Source organism: Borostomias antarcticus (genome assembly GCF_949987555.1).
Source record: "Borostomias antarcticus genome assembly, chromosome: 6".
In the NCBI taxonomy this organism is placed as follows: Eukaryota; Metazoa; Chordata; class Actinopteri; order Stomiiformes; family Stomiidae; genus Borostomias; species Borostomias antarcticus.
The window spans coordinates 31408847-31430856 of NC_140239.1; the positions used below are offsets into that span (position 1 = coordinate 31408847).

General features: G+C 44.9%; 1 protein-coding gene across 1 annotated transcript; it reads left to right on the top strand.

Annotated features, from left to right (window-relative positions):
- Nucleotides 1–21210, top strand: LOC311310681 (apolipoprotein B-100-like). Its single transcript, XM_084440201.1, has 26 exons — nucleotides 1–108; nucleotides 940–984; nucleotides 1621–1733; nucleotides 1853–1998; nucleotides 2489–2633; nucleotides 3141–3293; nucleotides 4230–4354; nucleotides 4709–4791; nucleotides 4925–5375; nucleotides 5731–5848; nucleotides 5961–6107; nucleotides 6699–6910; nucleotides 7024–7243; nucleotides 7350–7529; nucleotides 7655–7858; nucleotides 8338–8505; nucleotides 8604–8809; nucleotides 9430–9618; nucleotides 11790–11920; nucleotides 12807–13008; nucleotides 13344–13516; nucleotides 13759–13937; nucleotides 14071–14186; nucleotides 14393–14766; nucleotides 15043–19739; nucleotides 19907–21210. The coding sequence occupies exons 1-26, from the start codon at nucleotides 54–56 to the stop codon at nucleotides 20963–20965; spliced, it is 9891 nt and encodes a 3296-aa protein (XP_084296327.1). The 5' UTR covers nucleotides 1–53; the 3' UTR covers nucleotides 20966–21210.
- The last annotated feature ends 800 nt before the right edge of the window (nucleotides 21211–22010 follow it).

Sequence of the window (22010 nt, forward strand, 5' to 3'; positions counted from 1 at the left end):
CTGATAGAGGACTCCACTATCTCAAAGGCTTCCAGAGCTCCAGCTAACCCATCATGGGGGACACTAAGCTCTGCCTTCTGCTGCTGCTGAGCACCTATGCCTTGGCCCGTAAGTACCTCTCACGTTCTCTGGTTTCCATTGGGCAACTTCAGAAATGTAGAGACTTTTCATAGTGTTACTCTTATTTGATTTGATTTGAATCAAGAAAAGCCACTTTTTATATTTGCTTGGAATCACAGACTGAGAAACTAAGACCTACGAGTCTTTAAGTCTACATCGTCTTTTATAGCATCAGAAAAGAAAATATCATTATTAGTCTTTTGTTAAAACACTGACCAGTTGTTACAGTATATTGAATCAACTGCTGGAGGAACTGATTTGTGATCATTTCCAGTTTGTGTCTAGATGGGTCTCAACAATTATTTCAATATGTTATTTGGATTGAATTAGTTTAATAGATTTATGTTTATCATATTGATATTAAATCATGATATTATTCAAAAGGTGACAAAACAGCCGCTACACTGATTTAATTTCTTACTTGGGCAATTATCTAAGCATTATTACATTACATTACATTATAATACAGTTGTTAAGCAGACGTTTTTATTCAAAGCGACTAACAATAATTGCATTTAACTTAGGAGAAGCCAATTTACTACTACTCACCAGAACTCACAAGTGCCTCTTCTTTCTAAAACAAGTGACTAAGAGCATAATCTAGTGCTGAAGGCAAAGTGCAAGAATAGCAATGAAATTATATCACCAATATATATATAAATCAAAAGCAAACCAAAGTGGAAAATCATGCAGACAGCGGTAATCAAATTTCTCAATGGTCTTTATATACTGTACTTATGTTTTCTCATCTGTTCATAACCCCATTCCCTTCCATTCACCCCATTCCCTTCCATTCACCCCATTCCCTTCCATTCACAGAGCAGGATGTGGTGGATTCCGAGGGGCAAATTCCAACATGCCTTGGTAAGAATCAAACTCTTTTTTTTATTTCTAGATGAATTACAGAATTAGCAAAATGCCTGAATGATACATTTAAAACTAAACACAGCAAGATGTTTATAAGTGAGTGGGGACATTTGTGACAAATAATAATAATAATAATAATAATAATAATAATAATTTCTGTATTTTAATATTTTTCCAGCATTTTGTTTTATATAACCTTTTATTGTTGCACTGTCTTGATGCTTCTAATGTCTCATGTAAAGCACTTTGAATTGCCTTGTTGCTGAAATGTGCTATATAAATAAACTTGCCTTGCCTTGCCTTGCCTTGTCTAATAATAATAGATGCTGTAAATCTGTTTGGAAGAATAGGCATAGCCTGCTCACTCACTCACTACATGAGTTATGTAAATATTGCCCAAATTCACCTACTGAACATGGGCCACTCTAAGCTGAAAGGTGCAACTTTGAACCCTTAGTGGTGAGATCACCATTCCATATCAGTCCCCTTAGTCAACAGCACCCATGTTATCATGGGAAAACCTATACCAGAGTCCAGAACTACTTATCTACGTGGAGATAAGATGTGTTTTGACAGATCAAATCTTCCTACGTAATCTAACTGCAGAATGATTCATTTATTTCCTTTCTTTAGTGGCGAGAAGGTTCCAGAACTTCAAGAGGTATGTCTACGACTACGAAGCTGAGACCCATAATGGCGTGAACGGAGCCACCATCGTCAAGAATGGCCCCAAAGTTTACTGTAAAGTAAGAGTCACATTAAGAAACCAAAACCTTGCCTTTGCCAGGGCCTCACTGTGCTTATTGAATTCCCCATCCTTCCTCGCCACATAAAGCATGTTTTCTAATCCTTTTCTGTCTGGCAGGTTGAGGTGGATGCTGTCCAGACCTGCAGCTTCATCGTTCGTACCTCAGAGTGCAGCCTGAGCGAGATCGTCGACGTCGGACCGGAAGGTTCCCCTGTGTTCGGGCCTTCTGCCGACTCGGACTCATTCCGGGCTGCCATGGCGACGTAAGTCTCCATGTCAACTCTATCCCACCAAACCACTTCACCGTATCGAAGCATGGCTTGAGTCATGAGAAACAGCAAACGCAGCCCAGATAGCAAGTGGATCTGGGCCATATACAGGCCAGATCTGGCCCTTGTGGCTTAGTTCCGGCCCATATATGGCCCAGAATCATTACACATCCGCTTGCTATCTGGGAGGAAGCAAGAGTGCACCAATAGCCATGTTTCCATCCACCGGTGAACGTGCGTTTCCATCTAGAGCTTTAAATCGGATAAAGCATTTATCACAAAAGACTTTTATCAAACAAGAGAAAATCCGATGAGATCGACAGTACAAACTTTTTGTAGATTTTCCTGATTTTTAATCGAATTTTACTGTTTCCATAAGGCATTTTTAATTCGATATAACTTAATTCGCATAAAACGTGTGGATGGAAACATGGTGTGTGATACAAAGTGGAAACCAAGAGCCTTCCTGTTGTTGATTTTGCAGGAATCCCCTGAAGGTCATGGTTGAGGGAGGGTCAGAGGTGAAACTCTTCCCCGAGGAGGGCGAGACCACCACCATCCTGAACATCAAGAGGGGAATCGTGTCCGCCCTCCTCGTTCCTCTTCTGAAGAAGAAAAACGCAGAAATGGTAAGAGGTGACGACTTTTTCCGCCACTCAGAAATAGGAATCGATATATAACCAGTATAGCCAGGACTGTGTCATCAATTCTGATTTCTTCAAACATAACAAGTTATGCAATACGAAGATAAGAAGTCCAATGGTGTAGCTGAAGAAGTGGTTATACTCTATCAGCAAATGAAGTTTTATTAATGGTGGATAAGAATAAAGGGCAATGGGTAAACCTCCATATACCTTGATTATAGTACTGAAGAAGCCCCAATCTAGGGTGGTAAATACCGTTGTTCTCATAATGACTGTCCTCATCAGCAGGTCAAAGTTAGAGATATGTTTATCTTGTTGATGTGGCCTCACATGTTGTGTGTGTCATCATGTGTCATCATGTTTGGACTTTTCAGCTCAATAATCTTAGCCTGATTACGGCAATAAGTCGATAAAGCAGTGAATCGTTAATAATAAATCTTCCCTCTCCTGGATTTGACCCGTACACGTTTGCACACCTCTCAATTCTTTCAGGCCACCCTGCATGGAGTCTGTGAAACTGACATCACTATCAATGCTGGAGAGGATGTGGCCACTGACATCACCCTCACCAGGGACCTGTCCAAGTGCGACAGCTTCACCCCCCATAGGGAGCACACCAGCCCCCTGGCGCTCATCTCCGGCATGGTAAAAGCCTAAATCATGACCATCGACAAGTCAGGCATCCATAATATCAAAAGAAACTAAACTGAGAAATGAATTAGCATGAATTACCTCCGCCCCAGTGACAGCGCAGGGCGAGGGGTAATGTTTTCAGTGGAGTGTGTACGTGCGCATGTACATTACTACTGTGGGCAGGATTACGCAAAAACTACCAGACCGATTTTCATGAAACTCAGTGGAGGGGTGTAGCATGGGTCAACTTAGAACCCGTTAAATTTTGGTGCGGATCCGAATCACAGGGCGGTTCCACGAACCGTTTCTTGGTTTGTTTGTTTGTCTGTTAGCAGGATTACACAAAAACTACCAGACCGATTTTTCTGAAACTCGGGTCCGAATCACGGGACAGATCCACGAGCCGCCCAAATACGGCTCCGCTCGTTTTGTTGACCAGGTTTACGTTACATCTACCAGACTGATTTTCATGAAACTCGGTGGAGGGGTGTAGCATGGGTCAACTAACAACCCATTAAATCCTGGAGTGGATCCGAATCACGGGTCAGGTCCAAGAGCCACCCACACATGGCTGGGCCAGACATTCACCTCCATTCATTTTTTGGACTAGGATTACAGAAAATCGACTGCTTTTCATTAAACTCCGTGGAGGGGTGTAGAATGAGCCAATTTAGAACCCATTCAATTTTGGCTAATGCACACCCAGATAGCAAGCGGATCTGGGCCATATACAGGCCAGATCTGGCCCTTGTGGCTTAGTTCCGGCCCAAATATGGCCCAGATCCGCTTGCTATCTGGGCAGAGACACAAAATGCATTCAGGGACAGAGGTCTGTCCTCGCTGAGCACCATGTCTAGTTCTTAAAAGAGATGACTTTAGAGATTACATTTTTATTTCATCCCCATGATGTATGTTTATCTAGTAACAAAAATGTGTTCCTTTCAACAGCACCTCCCTCTGTCCAAGCTCATCAGCAGCACGCAGACCTGCAACTACAGGTTCTCCGCTGAGGAGAACCACATGGTCTCTGGAACCTGCACTGAGAAACACATCTACTTGCCTTTCTCTCACCAGTAAGTCCACAACCATGATTCATATCACGGTGCTTCTCCAGAATAACATACCACTACTACTAGAATAAGATTTTCTTCATCCTGCTCCTTCTCGACCGTGGGTGTGTAAAGCTTTATGTCAAGTTGACAAACACTGGCTTGTCTATTGTTGATGAAACGTACACATCCATGTAAGAAATAAAATACATTAAATAGAAAATAGAAAAAGAAGAAGAAAGAGAAGAGGGTTTTATTTATTTATAAAACATTGCATAACTAAAAACAGTGCATAACAGAAAACAATTAGATACAGAACGCATATAAAACAGTATAAACGTTTGTCATCAATCTTCTTGCATCCTTTTCTAAATACAGGAATGAGTATGGCGTTGGAACAACGGTGAAACAGACCCTGACTCTGGTTGAGTCTGAGAATATCAACGACAGAGTCTTCTCCGGTAAGAATTCCCTTTCCCTCGTTTGACACTCATCCTTTCCAGAAACGTATGAGTTCATGTGTCAGGCAGATGATTTTAAACGGCCCCTAAAACCCTCAGTAAACCTCTCTCTCTCTCTCTTTTTTTTTTTAAGTTGGTGCCAACCTTAAGTTCCTGCCCATGGAGGCTGTAGAGGACAAGACCCCCACTCAAAATAAGGACAGCGTTGTTGCCACCATGAGGGAGCTGAACTCCCTGTCTCAGACCAGCCAGGGGCACCAGCGTGCCAGCACCTTCCAGAAGCTGGTCTCACAGCTCCGTGGCCTGAAGGCCGAGACCATGAGCGCCCTTGTGGACTCCATGATGACTCTGTCCGGAGCTCTGACCTGGCAAGCCCTGGCCCAGTGCGGCACCCCGGAGTGCAGCAGCGGCATGCTCCAGGTCCTCAGGACCTTCGACACCGACGCCGTGGAGGTTGACGCCGCCGTCTACGCCCTCGGCATGCTGCCCAACCCCTCCCGCCTCCTGGTCAAGGACATGCTGGCGATGGCTCAGTACAAGCAGAGCAAGGCCATCATGTATGCGCTGAGCAACGCTGTCAGGAAGTGAGTAAGAAATACGTGTTTGGGCTCAGGAGCATTTGCAAATTGTTCTGCGCTTGCCAAGATTTAACATCTTAGATTTGGAAATATGGGATTAATTATGTTGTTTTAAAAGATATTTACTAGTTTCTATTTTATTTCTAGACTCGAACCAACTTATTTTAAGATTTTTTATCAAGTAAAATTATCTTGCTGCATGGACAGATAATTCCACTCGTATTAAGTAATTTCTCCTCAGATTCAGTATTTATTTCTTCTATTTTCACAAATATTTTTGCAGTGAGATTAAATACAAATATGCTACTGGTGAATGTTGGTTTCTGAGGTCAGAGTATTTACTACTGTTGTGTGTGACCAGACTCTACCAGGCTGAGGGCGAGGTGACCCCGGAGATCACCGCTGTGTCTGAGTTCATGACCTCCATTCTGGGCGCTGACTGCGCCGGGGAAAAGGAGCTGACCTTCATGACCCTGAGGGTACGTGACCTGTCGCTTAACCCCGCCTCTTTCCACTCCAGATGATCCTGACATACGCAGAGTGAGCCTCGTAGCTCATGTGTCTTTGTTGTTTCGTCATGCATGTGTCCAGGTTGTTGGCAACATGGGCAAGGCTATGGAAGCTGCGGACGCCAGCGTGAAGACCACCCTGCTGAAGTGCATGAGGCAGCCGACGACAACGCTGTCCGTTCAGCTCGCCGCCATCCAGGCCTTCAGAGGCATGACTGTGACTAGTGAGGTAACGCAAACTCCCTTTATACTTTCTTTTTTTTAATACTTTCTTTTTTATAGGCAAATATACAGTATAACAAGAAGACACAGAACAGTTGGTCATCCATGCATTCTCACATACAAATTATGTTGATGATAACATGAATCAGTTTACAATCATAATTCAGCAGATATCAACCACGGTTTCAAACCCTTTTAGCCAATATTTCCAAAATAACTGAACCTGTTGATTTAACTCCCTTTATACTTTCATTCAAAAATAATACTAATAGGCCCTTTTCCCAGCAGCCATTTTGACATGCCAGGTGTAATTGACAAAATTAAATGAATACTCTATTTAGGGTGTCACGGCCATTCCAGTGCGCCAGCATGCACAATATCAGTGGCCTAGTCTGCCTTAATCCTAAATGGGACAGGGCCATAATTACTGTTATTAATTAAACTTGTGTTTACCCTGTAGTGACACGTCAAAATGGCCGCTGTTGCATTAGAAGAGTTGGGCTGCTCCGCTATATGATCTACACTATCAAACACATATCATAACATAATCACAACAATATACAATTGTGAACAACTTCCTGGTTTGTGTCTGTTTCAGGTGCGCGCCAACCTCCAGAGAGTCAGCCAATACGGCAAGGGCGCCGTGCAGAAACGCCTAGCCGCTTACCTGATCCTGATGAGGGATCCCGAGGCCAGCGACCTGGAGCTGGTCAGGAAGGTGCTGATTCAAGAGCAGAACGCGCAAGTCAAGGCTTTCGTGACCTCCCACATCTACAACATCATCTCATCCAAGGACCCAGAGACCCAGAAGTAAGGACAAAATCCCGTCTACGACAGTTTTTTTTTTTACCATAGCGTTGACCACAGACCCACCGGTATTCATTGCGTGACTTAATCACTCCATGCTTTTCTTTCCACCTCAGGTTAGGCAAGAAGATCTTGGAAGTTATGGGGGGAAATGATGTGACCACTCACGGGGACTACACCACAATGGCCCGCAACTACAAAATGGAGACTGGCATGGATAACTTACTGACTGGTATGAAGGGCAACGTCATCTTTGACCCCAGCAGCCAGCTGCCCAGGGAGGTCATGTTTGAGACGACCTTGAACGCCTTTGGGTTCGATTTGGACATGATGGAGGTATGTAAAACAACAAAGAACTTTCCAGGAACTTGTGTCGTTTCTAGTGTTATTGTATAATACTCCAATAATCCACATTCATTCAACTTTTTTATTTTTACTGTAGGTTGGCATGGAGGGGAAGGGCTTTGATCCAACCGTTGAGCTTCTATTCGGAAAGAATGGATTCTTCCCAGACACCTTGTCCAAGACCATGTACTGGGCTGCAGATAAGATGCCAGACCAGATGAATGAGGTTCTGGAGAAATGGGCTGGGCCCTTGAGAAGGGAGAGACAGAAGAGACAGGTGATTCTTACATGCAAGCACACTATTATTTCTCTCTCCACAAAAATACGCTCACGCCCCCGTTAGCGTTGTGTCGTTCCTCTGCATTAGTTAGCCATTAGCATGAACCGAAACCTTCTGTTTAGGTGCCTGAGAACATCGTGAGGGAAATCGTCCGTAACGTCAACAAGCTGGCGAAGGACCTGCAGGCTCAGGAGACCCCGGAGGCCACCGCCTACCTGAGGATCATGGGAGCTGAGCTTGGCTACATCAAGGGCAGCGATCTGAAGGGCCTCGTGAACACAGCAGTGATGTACGCCGATGTCCTCTTCAGGATCATTCCCACTAAGGTACATAAAACGTGAACACAGTGCCCTAGGCCTGGGCCATAGCAAACACACACCAGTATTTGCAATGTCTCTCCTATGTTGTTTTTTAGCTTCTCTTACTCTGAAAATGTAATTTAATGTAATTTATTGCTTTATAAATGTTCTTAGCCGGTAGACAAACATACTCCAGGAGCTTGCTCGATCGTCTCGTTGAGAGGGGTCAGGGAAGAATTTTTACAGCTCACTTATCTGGCCCCCGGGTGATTACTGTTTTTTAGCTTCCCTCTGGAATATGTAGAGAGTGGGTCGTATACCCACCTCCCTTGTTCTTTGTAAAGCGCATTGTGTTGCCTCTGGGTATGAAATGCGCTATACAAATAAAGCTTTGATTGATAAAACAAAGCATTTGTTTTTCATCTGTGCTTAACTGTCAATCGATGCATTTGAAGTTATTCTTACTATGATTGATGGTTGTTATAACGTTGATTTTTTTGTTTCAGACCGTGGAGAAACTGATGTCAGGCACTGACAACGAGCTGTTCGCCCATTACATCTTCATGGACAACAGTTTCACCCTGCCGACTGCTGCTGGCTTCCCTCTGAAGTTCTCTCTGTCTGGTACCTTCGTCCCCGGAGCTAAGGGCGGACTGCGCATTGCACCAAACATGGTACACATCCTACCCCCTCCTCTCATATTGCCCCATCAATAAGCATTTATTCTGTGCCGTAATCATGATTCTCCCATCTTAACATTTTGTTACAACAGCAGGAGGTGTCCTTCATGCCCTCAGTGGGTGTGGAGTTCGTGACGCAGATGGGAGTCCACATCCCTGAGTTTGTTGTTTCGGCTATTGAGATGCACACCAACATGTACCACGAGAGCGCTCTCCATGCCAAGATCACCCTGGAGAAGAACCAGGTCAAGCTGAGCATCCCTGCTCCCCAGGGAACCACACAGCTCTTCAGAGTCAGGTAAAGACGTCTTACTCTACAAACAGGTTCAAAGGTCAATACACTGTAAAATAGGATACTTTTAAAAAAGTGAGGTAACCTGTTGTATTAGGGAAATTAAGTGAAGGAACTTATTTGTGAGAATAATTTTCGCAGGTACACAGATAATCAGTTTTATGTTAGATTTGAAAGTAGAATGAGCTCTCATCTCAATAAACTCGAGTCAAAATGGGTAATGTCAACTGAGCACCAAAAATTAAGTCTGTTTCTAAGTTAACAGGGCATCATATTTTACAGTGTAGGCTATGCTCAGTAAAATAACCAAAGACCTGTGAACTAATATGTTTAAAGGAGTAGTTTGGTATTTGCCATCATAAGCCCTGCTATAAGTTTCTTTATTCATTTATATAAATATTTTAACAAATTGTGCACTCTTGAGATATTAGTGCTCATTGCTTATGTCACAGCTAAGTACACAATGGATCTCTATGGGCGTATACTGTACAGTATGTCTTTTGACAGTCTGTCAAAAAATAGTATATGGCCTGTTGCATATGATCGCAAATAACCTTATAACAGAGTTCATGATGTTAAATACTAAGCTACTCCATTTTGTTTCTTCTGCTCTTCTCCAAAAACAGTAACCGCGTGCTGACCGTGACCACTGACCGTAACCACGTGTCCCTGGTTCCCCCCATGGATGAGAACCAGAGGACCAACGCTGTGAGCTGCTCCCCTCTCTTCTCCGGGGTGAAGCTGTGCACCACGGCGCGCTACTCCATCGCCAGCGGCAACGCCGCGCCCTACTTCCCCCTCAACGGAGAGACTAAGTAAGAGCAACCCTACCCTACTTGCCCCTCAACGGGGAGACTAAGTAAGAGCAACCCTACCCTACTTGCCCCTCAACGGGGAGACTAAGAGCAAACCTGCCCTACTTGCCCCTCAACGGGGAGACTAAGAGCAAACCTGCCCTACTTGCCCCTCAACGGGGAGACTAAGTAAGAGCAACCCTACCCTACTTGCCCCTCAACGGGGAGACTAAGAGCAAACCTGCCCTACTTGCCCCTCAACGGGGAGACTAAGTAAGAGCAACCCTACCCTACTTGCCCCTCAACGGGGAGACTAAGAGCAAACCTGCCCTACTTGCCCCTCAACGGAGAGACTAAGAGCAACCCTACCCTACTTGCCCCTCAACGGAGAGACTAAGAGCAACCCTACTCTACTTGCCCCTCAACGGAGAGACTAAGAGCAAACCTACCCTACTTGCCCCTCAACGGGGAGACTAAGTAAGAGCAACCCTACCCTACTTGCCCCTCAACGGAGAGACTAAGAGCAAACCTACCCTACTTGCCCCTCAACGGGGAGACTAAGAACAAACCTGCCCTACTTGCCCCTCAACGGGGAGACTAAGAGCAGACCTGACCTACTTGCCCCTCAACGGGGAGACTAAGTAAGAGCAACCCTACCCTACTTGCCCCTCAACGGAGAGACTAAGTAAGAGCAACCCTACCCTACTTGCCCCTCAACGGGGAGACTAAGTAAGAGCAACCCTACCCTACTTGCCCCTCAACGGAGAGACTAAGTAAGAGCAACCCTACCCTACTTGCCCCTCAACGGGGAGACTAAGTAAGAGCAACCCTACCCTACTTGCCCCTCAACGGGGAGACTAAGAGCAAACCTACCCTACTTGCCCCTCAACGGGGAGACTAAGAGCAAACCTGCCCTACTTGCCCCTCAACGGGGAGACTAAGTAAGAGCAACCCTACCCTACTTGCCCCTCAACGGGGAGACTAAGAGCAAACCTGCCCTACTTGCCCCTCAACGGGGAGACTAAGTAAGAGCAACCCTACCCTACTTGCCCCTCAACGGAGAGACTAAGTAAGAGCAACCCTACCCTACTTGCCCCTCAACGGGGAGACTAAGAGCAAACCTGCCCTACTTGCCCCTCAACGGGGAGACTAAGAGCAAACCTGCCCTACTTGCCCCTCAACGGGGTGACTAAGAGCAAACCTGCCCTACTTGCCCCTCAACGGGGTGACTGAGAGCAAACCTGCCCTACTTGCCCCTCAACGGGGAGACTAAGAGCAAACCTGACCTACTTGCCCCTCAACGGGGTGACTGAGAGCAAACCTACCCTACTTGCCCCTCAACGGGGAGACTAAGAGCAAACCTACCCTACTTGCCCCTCAACGGAGAGACTAAGAGCAAACCTGCCCTACTTGCCCCTCAACGGAGAGACTAAGAGCAAACCTGACCTACTTGCCCCTCAACGGGGTGACTGAGAGCAAACCTGACCTACTTGCCCCTCAACGGGGAGACTAAGAGCAAACCTACCCTACTTGCCCCTCAACGGAGAGACTAAGAGCAAACCTGCCCTACTTGCCCCTCAACGGAGAGACTAAGAGCAAACCTGACCTACTTGCCCCTCAACGGGGTGACTGAGAGCAAACCTGCCCTACTTGCCCCTCAACGGGGAGACTAAGAGCAAACCTGCCCTACTTGCCCCTCAACGGAGAGACTAAGAGCAAACCTGCCCTACTTGCCCCTCAACGGGGTGACTGAGAGCAAACCTGCCCTACTTGCCCCTCAACGGGGTGACTGAGAGCAAACCTGCCCTACTTGCCCCTCAACGGGGAGACTAAGTTAGAGCAAATCTGACCCTAAATTCCCTAAAAATGTCTTCCCTCCCTACTCTTAATCATTTTAAATCTATGCTTTCTGTATCTTGTTGTGATTGTTTTAGCAGAATCTCCTGATTTTTTATGTTTTTATCTTTTAACCGTTTTACTTTGTTTGCCTTAGTGTTATTGCGTTATCACTGTCTTCTGATTCTTGAGTTTTCCTACTCGTCGTCACTGAAAATGAGGGCAACCTCAATGGCCTTCAAGTATAAATAACGGCCATTGAATTGAATTGAATTATAAAGGAGTATGTTTACTATTGCTAATGCATCAGAAATTACGTTATACATTCTATATCTAAAATGGTGTTTAACCTATAGGTTTGCTGTGGACATCCAGCCCACCGGTTTGGTCTCAGAGTACACGGCCACCATCTCGTATGAGCTCCTCCACGAGGGCAAGGAGGGGCAACACATGGTTGACTCTCTGAAGATGAGCCTGAGAGCAGAGGGTATATGCCTTGTATTAGCATTGTATTAGCATTGTATTAGCATTGCATTAGCATTGTATTAGCATTGTATTAGCATTGTATTAGCACTGTATTAGCATTAGCATTAGTATTGCCTTTCACTAAACCTCCTATTACCCCTGGGGTCAATTTGACTCCATTCAATGTTTAACTGATTGACAAACATCGTACGTGATATGTTTTCAGTGACCTGTACACATTTGTACGCGTCTGTGTACTTTGGGGTCAGTTTGACCCCAGCAAACAATGTTCAAACATTTAGAAGGATTTTATTTGTAAAACAGAACATCATCAGCAGAACATCAGTACGGAACACATAACAGCTCTTTATTTTGAAAATATATTTCTTCTATGTTTTATACAGCTAAAACAGCCAGGTGTCAAAATGACACCAAAGAACACAAATCGTACAAAATATGTACAGGACATTCAAAACATATATTCATTTTATGTTTATCCTGTTGTTCCTAATAATACCAACTAATAGCACAAAGCCAATAACACCAAAAATATATTTCTTTCCAATTTGAGGTCAATCAGTATGATTTTATGCTGATTTGCATATTTTCCTATAGTCGCATAATATGTTTTCTGGTTGTATAGGATGGGGAGAAGTATTTAAAGGGCTATTTACATAGTCAACAAATAAACATAAAGTAACCCACTTAAACTTGGGTAACAATTTTAATTATAATCATTTTTTGGAGGTTTAAATTCCTGGGGTCAAGTCGACCCAAAGGAGAAAAAAAGTAAAAATGTTACAAAGTTTGTAAATGTGTGAGTATCAGAAGGGGTTCTCCTGCGTTGTGATTCTCTTTTCTCAGAGCCTGCGGGGTAAATCAATAACTCCTCTCTATCTCTTCCTCAGGTTCTGAGCCCACTGAGGCCACCGCCACCATGAAGTACAACCGGAACCGGCGCGTCTTCACCACCAGCGTCCAGATCCCCGACTACGACGTGGAGGCTGGCCTCAGGGTGGGCCTCGCTGACAGCAGCACCAAGGGCAAGTCCCTCACCATCACCGTCTCCAACAAGAACGTCCCTCAGCTGTCTCTGATTGGCCGTGCCAAGTAAGGAAACACAAGCACACTCACATTTATGTTTGGGAAGGGAAAAGGGAAAACACTGCACCCAACCATTAAAGGTGCAATAGGTAACATCTCTATGTTGTGCAGATTGTAGTGTGGGTGAGCGGTGTTATTTACAGTGAGCGCAGTGTGTGTGTGTGTGTGTGTGTGTGCCGTTAACAACACATACACATGTTATCTATATCACCTTTAATGCAATTTATTTATAAATATATGAAATAATAATATGTAAAAATATATGCAAATATGCATCAGGATGGACCCAGACGCATATATTGTTCAACGCGTTGATTGAACGGTCCCCCTCTGTCTGATAGGATGGAGGACATGACTGATGGCCTGCTGCAGGTGCAGCTGCTGGTCCCCTCACTGAAGACAGACGCCGCCGTCACTGCCACCCTCAGGAACGCAGAGGGACTCACCCTGGCCATCACCAGTGACATCAAGCTCCCAGAGACCTCTTCCGTGCAGGGAGTCACTTTCAAATACGGTACGTTCACATTTCAAGTTCCAGTTTCAGGTTTATTGTCATATACTCAATAACAATACAATATCATTTTCAGTAATGAAAATCTTTGGCTCAGAGCCGACTCGACTTTGCGTGATAAAATAAGACAAAAAAAACAAAAAGCATCACTATGTTGGGAGAACCTCTAATCTAGTCCTCTCTGGTTTGTCTTGAATCCAAAAAATAAAACGTTTAAAGTTTAACATAAATTCTGCCTCATGTAGGTGAGGACGAGGTTGAGGTTCAGCTAATGTCTGACATGAACACTGAGATCCAGAGCCTCTTGCCTTCCACGGCTGAGTCCATCCAGAACTGGCTGGTCCAGCTCTCGGAGGACATCCTGGACCAGAAAGTGGTCAAGACTGACATGAAACTGCGTCACATCTACACCAAGGCTCTTGAGGTAAACCGTAACCTTTTTCCACAGCTTTTTCATTTTATAAAATGTAACAGTAACTTTTTGTGAGAAAAGAGATTTTCGTGAGAAATTAAACATTCAAAAGAGACTTATAAGAGAGTGTGATATTTTCAAACAGGCAAGCAACATTTGGCTGGGCAAGATCATTGCTGATGTCCCTGCTATTGAGACACTGAAGAGCCGCCTGCCAGAGGTAGTACTTCCATCCATGCCTGACAAGCTGTTCCTGAAATCGTAAGTGAAGCTACTCAAACAGTAATAGTCATACATTCCAGCATGTTTTGTAATTACACACTTTAAGTGAAGGCATTCAACTCTATGTAATTAAGCAATAGAACAATAGAATACAGCAGCTTCCTGTAAAGTGTCTATCATTGCTGTATTATCCATAACAATGTCTGTTGCCATCTAACCTAAACGCACGGTCATCCATTCTCCAGTGAGAGCACATTCAAATACCAGTTCAACAAGGACCGCGTCACCATCACCATCCCCATGCCTTTCGGAGGAAAGTCATCTGAGGAGCTGAGGATCCCAGCCAGACTGACCACCCCACACCTGACCATGCCACAGATGGGTCTGGAGCTTCCCTCCAGAGAGATCCAGGTCCCCACCTTCTCCATCCCCTCCGGCTATGACATCACCCTTCCACTCTTTGGAATGGTGGAGGCATCTGCTAAGGTCAACAGCAACTACTACAACTGGGATGCCATGCTTTCTGCTGGCAACAACAGTGTGGAGTCCCCCAGCTACGTTGCCAAGTACAAAGTGGTGGTCGACAGTCCCATTGAACTCCTCTCCTACACAACTGAAGGTAACTTTCTCTCTCTTATACTCATCAATAATCAAATAGGGCATCTTGATATTGCTTCGATATAATGGTGAGAAATGTAGGTAAAATCTTGTAACAATCTTTGTACAGAGATCAAACCCCTTGCCCAAGTGTCTAGTGTAACAAAGTTATGTTAAAAGTTAAGCTATGTAAAAAACTTGACATTGAAATCATTGTTTCAAATTTCTGCTCCACAGTAGATGTTAAATATATTTATTTTTGAGTCTTTTTGACTAATCCACAAAATGGCTTCCACAGGAACTGCACTGATCGCTGACATTCCAGAGGATTCCATGAAGGCCATTATCAATGCTTCTCTGAACCACAAGCTCATTGACACCAGCTTTGACATCACGGAAAGTGTCATTGTTTCAGACAAAGTTAGGATAACGGGCAATTACAAGATCCAGGCCTTCAGTCCTCTGGGTCTGCAGACATCCTTGGAAGTCACCTCCCAATGCTCCCTGGACACTGACATTTTCATTGGTGATGCCAACATGGACGGAAGTGTGACCATCGGACCCATGGCTGCTAGCACCACCTACTCCCAGTCCTTCTCTGTTGAGCCTATGAAGAAAGAAGCAAGAGGTGAGTCCATGTTGCGGTTGGACGCTCCAATGCTAGAATTTGTGAACAAGATCAAGGCTGGATATGCTGACGAGAAGCTTCTCATTGAGTCCAACACCAACATGAACAACGACCCGATCAAGCACACCACCAAGTTTAGCATCGGCTACAAGGAAGCCCAGCTTACCATCCAGTCTGACTCTGTGACCAAGGCTGATGAGAAAATGCTCCGTAGCCAGGTAGACTTCACCGTCTCAAGAAACGAGGCCAGCATCAGGGTGGAGAACCAGGCGGATGATACGGAGAACCGCGCCTATTCTTTGCTCTCCGTGTCTCTGGACCCCTCTAGTATTGAGGTCAACGCTGACGCCTCCATCAATGTTCTGGCAAGCCGTGCCTCCCACAAAGCCACACTGACCCTGAACAAGGACGGCCTGGCCACCAGCTGCACCACGACTGCACAGAGCAGCCCAGTGACCTTCGAGAATGTCATCCACAGTGGAGTTGACACCACTGGGGCCAGCATAACCATCAACACCAAGGGAGCCATCCAGGAGAACACAGCAGAGCTCACAGTGGAGGGGAAAGCCAGCACGTCAGAGATCTACATGAACAGCATGTATAAGGGCAACCTCTTCGATGCCGACACCAGAAACAGAGTGAACTTCAGAATTAATGAAGATGGCTTGTTCTTCTCCAACAGCCTGGTTGCCTCTGTGTACGACATGAAAACTGACAACACACATTCCATGACTCTGCATCTTGGATCTCTGGCCGTCCGCTCCAAGACCGATAACATCATCAGTGACCGTAACTCCTACAAACATGACGTTAAAGTTGATGTTGAGCATTTCACTGCTTCTGTGGTTGCTAGCAGTGATGTGAAAATCATGGATGTCAGCTTTGTCAATGAAGCCCAATTCATGGCAGAACCTTACAAGATGGAGCTGACTGGCAGTGTGAAGGGAGCCTACTCAGAGCAGGAGATGATGCACACCTATGAGTTCAGCTTTGCTGACATGACCGCCAGTGCTAAGTGCCACACCAACGGAAAACTCATGGGATCTCAGATGTCTCACAATACCGACATAGAGCTTGCTGGTCTGTCCATGAAGTTCAACAGCATTGCAAACTTCAACTCTGCCTTCCTTCGTCTGGATAACACTATCCACGCAATGGCTGAACCCTTCACTCTTAATGTTGACGCCATCTTTAACTCCAACGGCGAGCTGAATCTGTATGGTAAGCAGAGCGGTGAAGTTTACAGCAAGTTCCTCCTGAAGGCCAAGCCTCTGGCTTTGTCTCACTCCCATGAATGCAGGGCCTCAACCACCCATCAGTTGGAAAGCGGAACATCCTTTGAGACCAACATGAACAACAAGTTCAACAGCCTGATCACAACTCAAGAGCAGAGTCTCACACTGAAGATGACATCCAAACTGAACAACCATGCCGTTGACCACGAGGTTATTGCCTACAACAACCCTGAGAAGATGGGAGTGGAAATGAAAGGAGCTGTCTCCACAACTCTGTTGAACAAAGCTAGTGAGAACCAGGACTATTCCATCTCCGGATTTGTCAAGTATGACAAGAACAGCGACAGCCATCTCCTCCAGATCCCTTTCATTGAGCACCTTCCCGCGGTCTTTGAACAAGTGACGATTACAGTGATGGGAGTGATGGACAACAGCATTGAGCTGCTGAAGGACATTGACACCAAGTATGAAATCAGGGCCAAGTTGCAGGACAAGGTAAACGAACTGAAGCAAGTCATTGACACCTTTGACATGGAGTTCTTCATTCAAGACATCAAGCTCTTTATCAACTCAGTAGTAGATCGCGTGACTGGTCTGATGGCCAGGCTTCCCCACAGAGAATTCAGCAATATGGTGAAATCACTAAAGGACACCATTTCAGACTTGTTCGTTAAATATAACATTTTTGGTAAGCTCAATGTCATCTACAACAACATGGAGGAGATCCTGTCCAACTATGAGGTTGAAAAGATGGTTGAGACCATCATGGATGAGGTTGTGGAGATGATGAAGCAGTACCATGTCAGGGAACGCATTCAGTCAGCAATTGCTGCGCTTAAGTCTATCGACGTCCAGGGTCTGGTCAACAAAGTCATGGCACCAGTGAAGGAGATTGTGAATCAGCTGAGCGCTTTTGACTTCAAGCAACTGTTTGATGACATGAGTGTCTATTTTGATAAACTGGTTGAGAAGATCAAGTCTTTTGATTATGACACATTCACCGAGGAGCTTAGGGAGAAAGTCACTGAAATGACCAAGATTCCCTGTTTCGGAAAGCTCCACGGGGAGTTCCGAATTATCTCACCTGACTACAGCCTTAGGACCACTGCTGAGTTGCAGAACTCTACCACTGACTCAGAATCGCCCGAGCTCACGGCCAACCTCATCTCTCAGGCCACATCTACCTCTGATCTCCTTGCCTACACACTGGATGCCACAGCACACGTTGTTCTGCACAAAATGAGCCAGCTTGCTCTCTCTGAGACCATGAAGATTGCTCACACTGCTTTCTCTGTTGACCACGAAGGAGCTGTTAATTTTCAGGGCCTATCAGCAGAGGCCTCCTCTAAGACCACCACCAAGGCTACAACTGAGCCCTACAAAGCTGAACTTGTGAGCAATGCATTCTTCACCACAAGAAATGGAGTCTCTGCCACTCTCGAGAATGTGTACACCCATGAGACGAACATGCCCCGTCTCGGACTCTTCAGTGAAACTTCACGGACCCAGAAGGCTGTTGCCCTCCTAGACAATGGTGCCATTACTCTGACTCTGACCAATGAGGGCAAAGGGAAATTTGAATTCAATCAGTTTGTAGATGAGGGAACCCAGAAGAGTGACATGGAAGTTGTCATCAATTCCCATGACATCAAACTGACCTTCACTGGCTCAACAAACACCAACAACATTAACATGAAGCAAAATGTGAATGCAGAGTTCTGCATTTACGGTCACATCGCAATTGATGCATCTGCTGAAACAAAGACCCCATTCATCACCAGCAGTGTTGCTACATTGAAAGGAGAAGCTAGGGTACGGGATCTGAAGATTGAGATAACTGCGTCCCACAACACTGATCTGGTTGGCAACATTGAGGGAACTCTCTCCAACTCTGTTACTGCTTTGGTCACACCTTATGAACTGATGTTTGACACCAAGAACAAGGAAAATGCCAAGGTGAGACTTCCCTTCACGCTGTCTGGAAAGATTGATCTTCAGAATGACTTTGCCATCACCCTCAACTCTGGAGTGCAGCAAGCTAGCTGGGTGGGTCTGGCTCGATTCAACCAGTACAAGTACTCCCACTACTTCTCGATGGACAATGGTGAGAAGGAAATTCACATCTTTGCACAGATGAATGGAGAAGCCAACCTTGATGTGTTGAAGGAGCCCTTCACCATTCCTGCAATGACTGTGCCATTTATTGGAGTGACAACACCAGCAGTGGAAGACTACTCTCTGTGGCAGCACTCCGGCCTAGGCCTGCTCTTGATCACAACTCAGCAGACCTTTGACATGGACTCCAAGGTTGTTTATAAGAAGAACCCTGAGATGTTCACCATTGATCTTGACTTGCAGCCCATCTTCAGTGCCATCAATAAGAATAGCAGAATGCTAACCAAGAATGTCATCATTGGCAGGGACAAAGTCGTTGCCTTCCTCACAACATCAGTGGATCAAGTAAAGGCAGAGTATGAGAAATACAACACTGAGCTGCCCAAAACCCTCACCGTTCCAGCGTACAAAATTCCAGTGATAAATGTCGATGTGTCTTCTTTCTCCATTCCACTGCCTGACGCTAGTCTCATCACAATGCCCTCTCTGCATGTCCCATCTGCACTCAGCAAGCTGACTGTCCCAAAAATCACTCTACCCAGAATGCAGAGGAGCATCAAGATCCCTCTCATGGGTGACCTGACATATGAGTTCTCTATGAAAACACCCACGGCCACACTTAAAGCCGACGCTGCCATCATCAATCAGGATAATATTGTTGTCAGGTTCGCTGCCTCCTCAGACTCTAAATTTAATGTCCTGAGAGGCAATATTGAGGCTACCAGCACCTTGAACAGAGACACCGGAGTGAAACTATCATCTGTCCTGTCTGTGAAGCACATCTTAATAGGGGGGAACCACGACAGCAGCGTCATCCTCAATAGCGACGGTGTGGATGCCTCTGTCACCAATTCAGGCTACGTCTCGGACCTCATGGAAGTCAACCAGGAACTGTTTGCAAATGCACAGGAGGGCCTCGTTGTCTCCGTGTCCTGTCCATCGACTGGTCTTCTGGGATTCCAGCTGCAGAGAAAACATTCAACTCAAGTGAAAGGGAGACTCTACGGCCGATTCCCGGTAAGAAAAAATATGCTACAGTATACGCATGGTATTTTCTCAAAGGGCGCCTTTCAATATTCTACTGATACATAGTGTTGATTTATATCCTGCCAACCATCCAAGAGTGTGTCACAGTGTTCACAGATCTAAATCCATTTCTGTTCTTTTGTCTTTCTCTCATGCAGTCTGACCCCGCGAATGATGTGGATATCGTGGCCGTTAAGGTGTCTGTAATCGACTCAGCGGTGCTTAACATTCAGACAACCTGGAATATGGAGGTTCCCAATGAGATGATGCTGGGACTGAAGGAGAAGGTGCCTGCCATTGTGTCAACACTTACTCTGGAGGGGCGCATGCCTGATACCATTGACAAAATATACAATGAGATCATCAGGATGTCCAACAATCTCCTGGATAAGATTATGACTCAGGGCAGAATAGTGTTCAAGAGGGCTGTTGACATGTTTGAAGATTTAGGTCTTACTGACTTGACCAACAAGGTATCAGACAGCGTAGTCTTCGTCCTCAGAGAATATGAGCAGAAGATTCGACTTCTGTTCAATGCTGCCATTGAGTTCCTGAGGGAAATCAAGATTCAACTCCCTGGATTTGAAGACAAATTGTCTGGACTCGAGGTCTACCAGAAATTCAGTGCCTTTGTCGCTGATGTGACTGAGGAGGCTATCACAAAGGTTCCAGAATTTTTTGCCGCCCGCAGTCAAGTTGTTCGTGACTATATCACAGAAATCAGAATTCCCACTCTTGTTTTCGGCGAGGAAGAATTTGAAGTGTTAATGATCACATTTGAGGAATTCCAGCAGAAGCTTAGTGACATTGTGCAGAGCCTAGGGGTAATATCACTGGAGGATATCGTGGAGAAGCTGTCTGAGTTCAACCGCATTTGTGTTCAGAAAGTAGAGGAACTCAATTGGATGGTCGACGTTTACACAGACGCCTTGTCTTACGTCACCGCCCAGGTTGTAAAGTTCAGGAGAATGGCTGAGAAGTACTTCAGTAATATCCTTACCAAGGTCCAGGATCTTTTTGATGATATGTCCATTGAGCAGCTGAGCGCTGACATCCAGGCCTGGATCGACTCTATGGTCAAGAGTCTGAATGCCTTCCACAACAAGATCATTGAATTCCTGAGTGAGATAACGCAGAAAGCTAATTCTTTCGTGAAAGTGTATGATGGAAGGATTGAAATTGACATTACACCATTTTCTGATGAACATAACCTGTAACCAACCCAGTCATGTTTAAAGAGCTAACTTAAATGTGCCTGTCTGAAACAGCTAGACATGAACAAACAGCTTAACCTATTTTGTCTTTCATCACGCAAAAGTAATCGTTATGCTCACACAAGACTGTTTCCATGCCGTTTCTTTGTAAATTACTCATTGTTTTGTTATTCTCAGCTGATCTTAATGTGCTCCATTTGTATCTATTTAAAACCTTGAAAGCATCAATAAAGACCATTTATACTGCATTTGACAAGTTTCATTGTTCTGTGTCATTTAATTTCACAAGCTCATCTTTGAGGTGATAGCACAGGAGGAGATAAATTCCATCATGATCAAATGCAATATTTTAGTTGCCCTCAAGATGGTGCTGTGTACATTGTGGACACACAATCTATTATTCCACTGTTAAGTACATTTTATTTATTCTTTTAGCACAATTCCAAAAATGGTATGTAAAAACAAAGAAGCTGTTGTCTGAAGACAGCTCAAGTCAAAATAATGTACCTTGTAAAAAGTTGCAGAGACACAGAATTAGTTCAGTTTTCCAACATTCATTCTCTCCCAGATGTTATGTCTGTTATTGCATCCATATCCTGTCCAAGGAGAGTCTGATGTAATTTTCTTCACTCAGACAGACGGCATTCTGTGGCCAAAACACAGCAGACAGTGTTCCTCCCCGGAGCAGGGAAGTTGGAGAAAGCTGAGTCACCAGTCATTTCCTGTCCACAGTATGACATTAGTCTATTAGTTCTAGTTCATGACAACAACAACAACAAGTGATGGAATGCTAAATTGCAGGATAATGGGAGACAGAGCAAAAGCAGGAGCAATAATTACTTGTTTTTATAGTAGCAATAATTGCCGTTATAGTTTATTTGTAACTTTCAGTTAATGAGAAAAGGTATCACAACATTTATCAAATGCCTTCCCTACATATAGTTAATCTACGCTGTGAAAATGTGAAACAGTGTCACTATAGATGAGCCAGTGATGATGACACTTAATGATTAGATTATTGATTGGCCCACTGCTGGCTGACATTCGC

Coding starts and splice junctions, on each gene's coding strand:
- LOC311310681 (XM_084440201.1), top strand. CDS start 54: ATGGGGGACACTAAGCTCTGCCTTCTGCTGCTGCTGAGCACCTATGCC. Junction 5,849..5,960: donor TGACCTTCATGACCCTGAGG/GTACGTGACCTG, acceptor GCATGTGTCCAG/GTTGTTGGCAACATGGGCAA. Junction 7,859..8,337: donor TCAGGATCATTCCCACTAAG/GTACATAAAACG, acceptor TTTTTGTTTCAG/ACCGTGGAGAAACTGATGTC.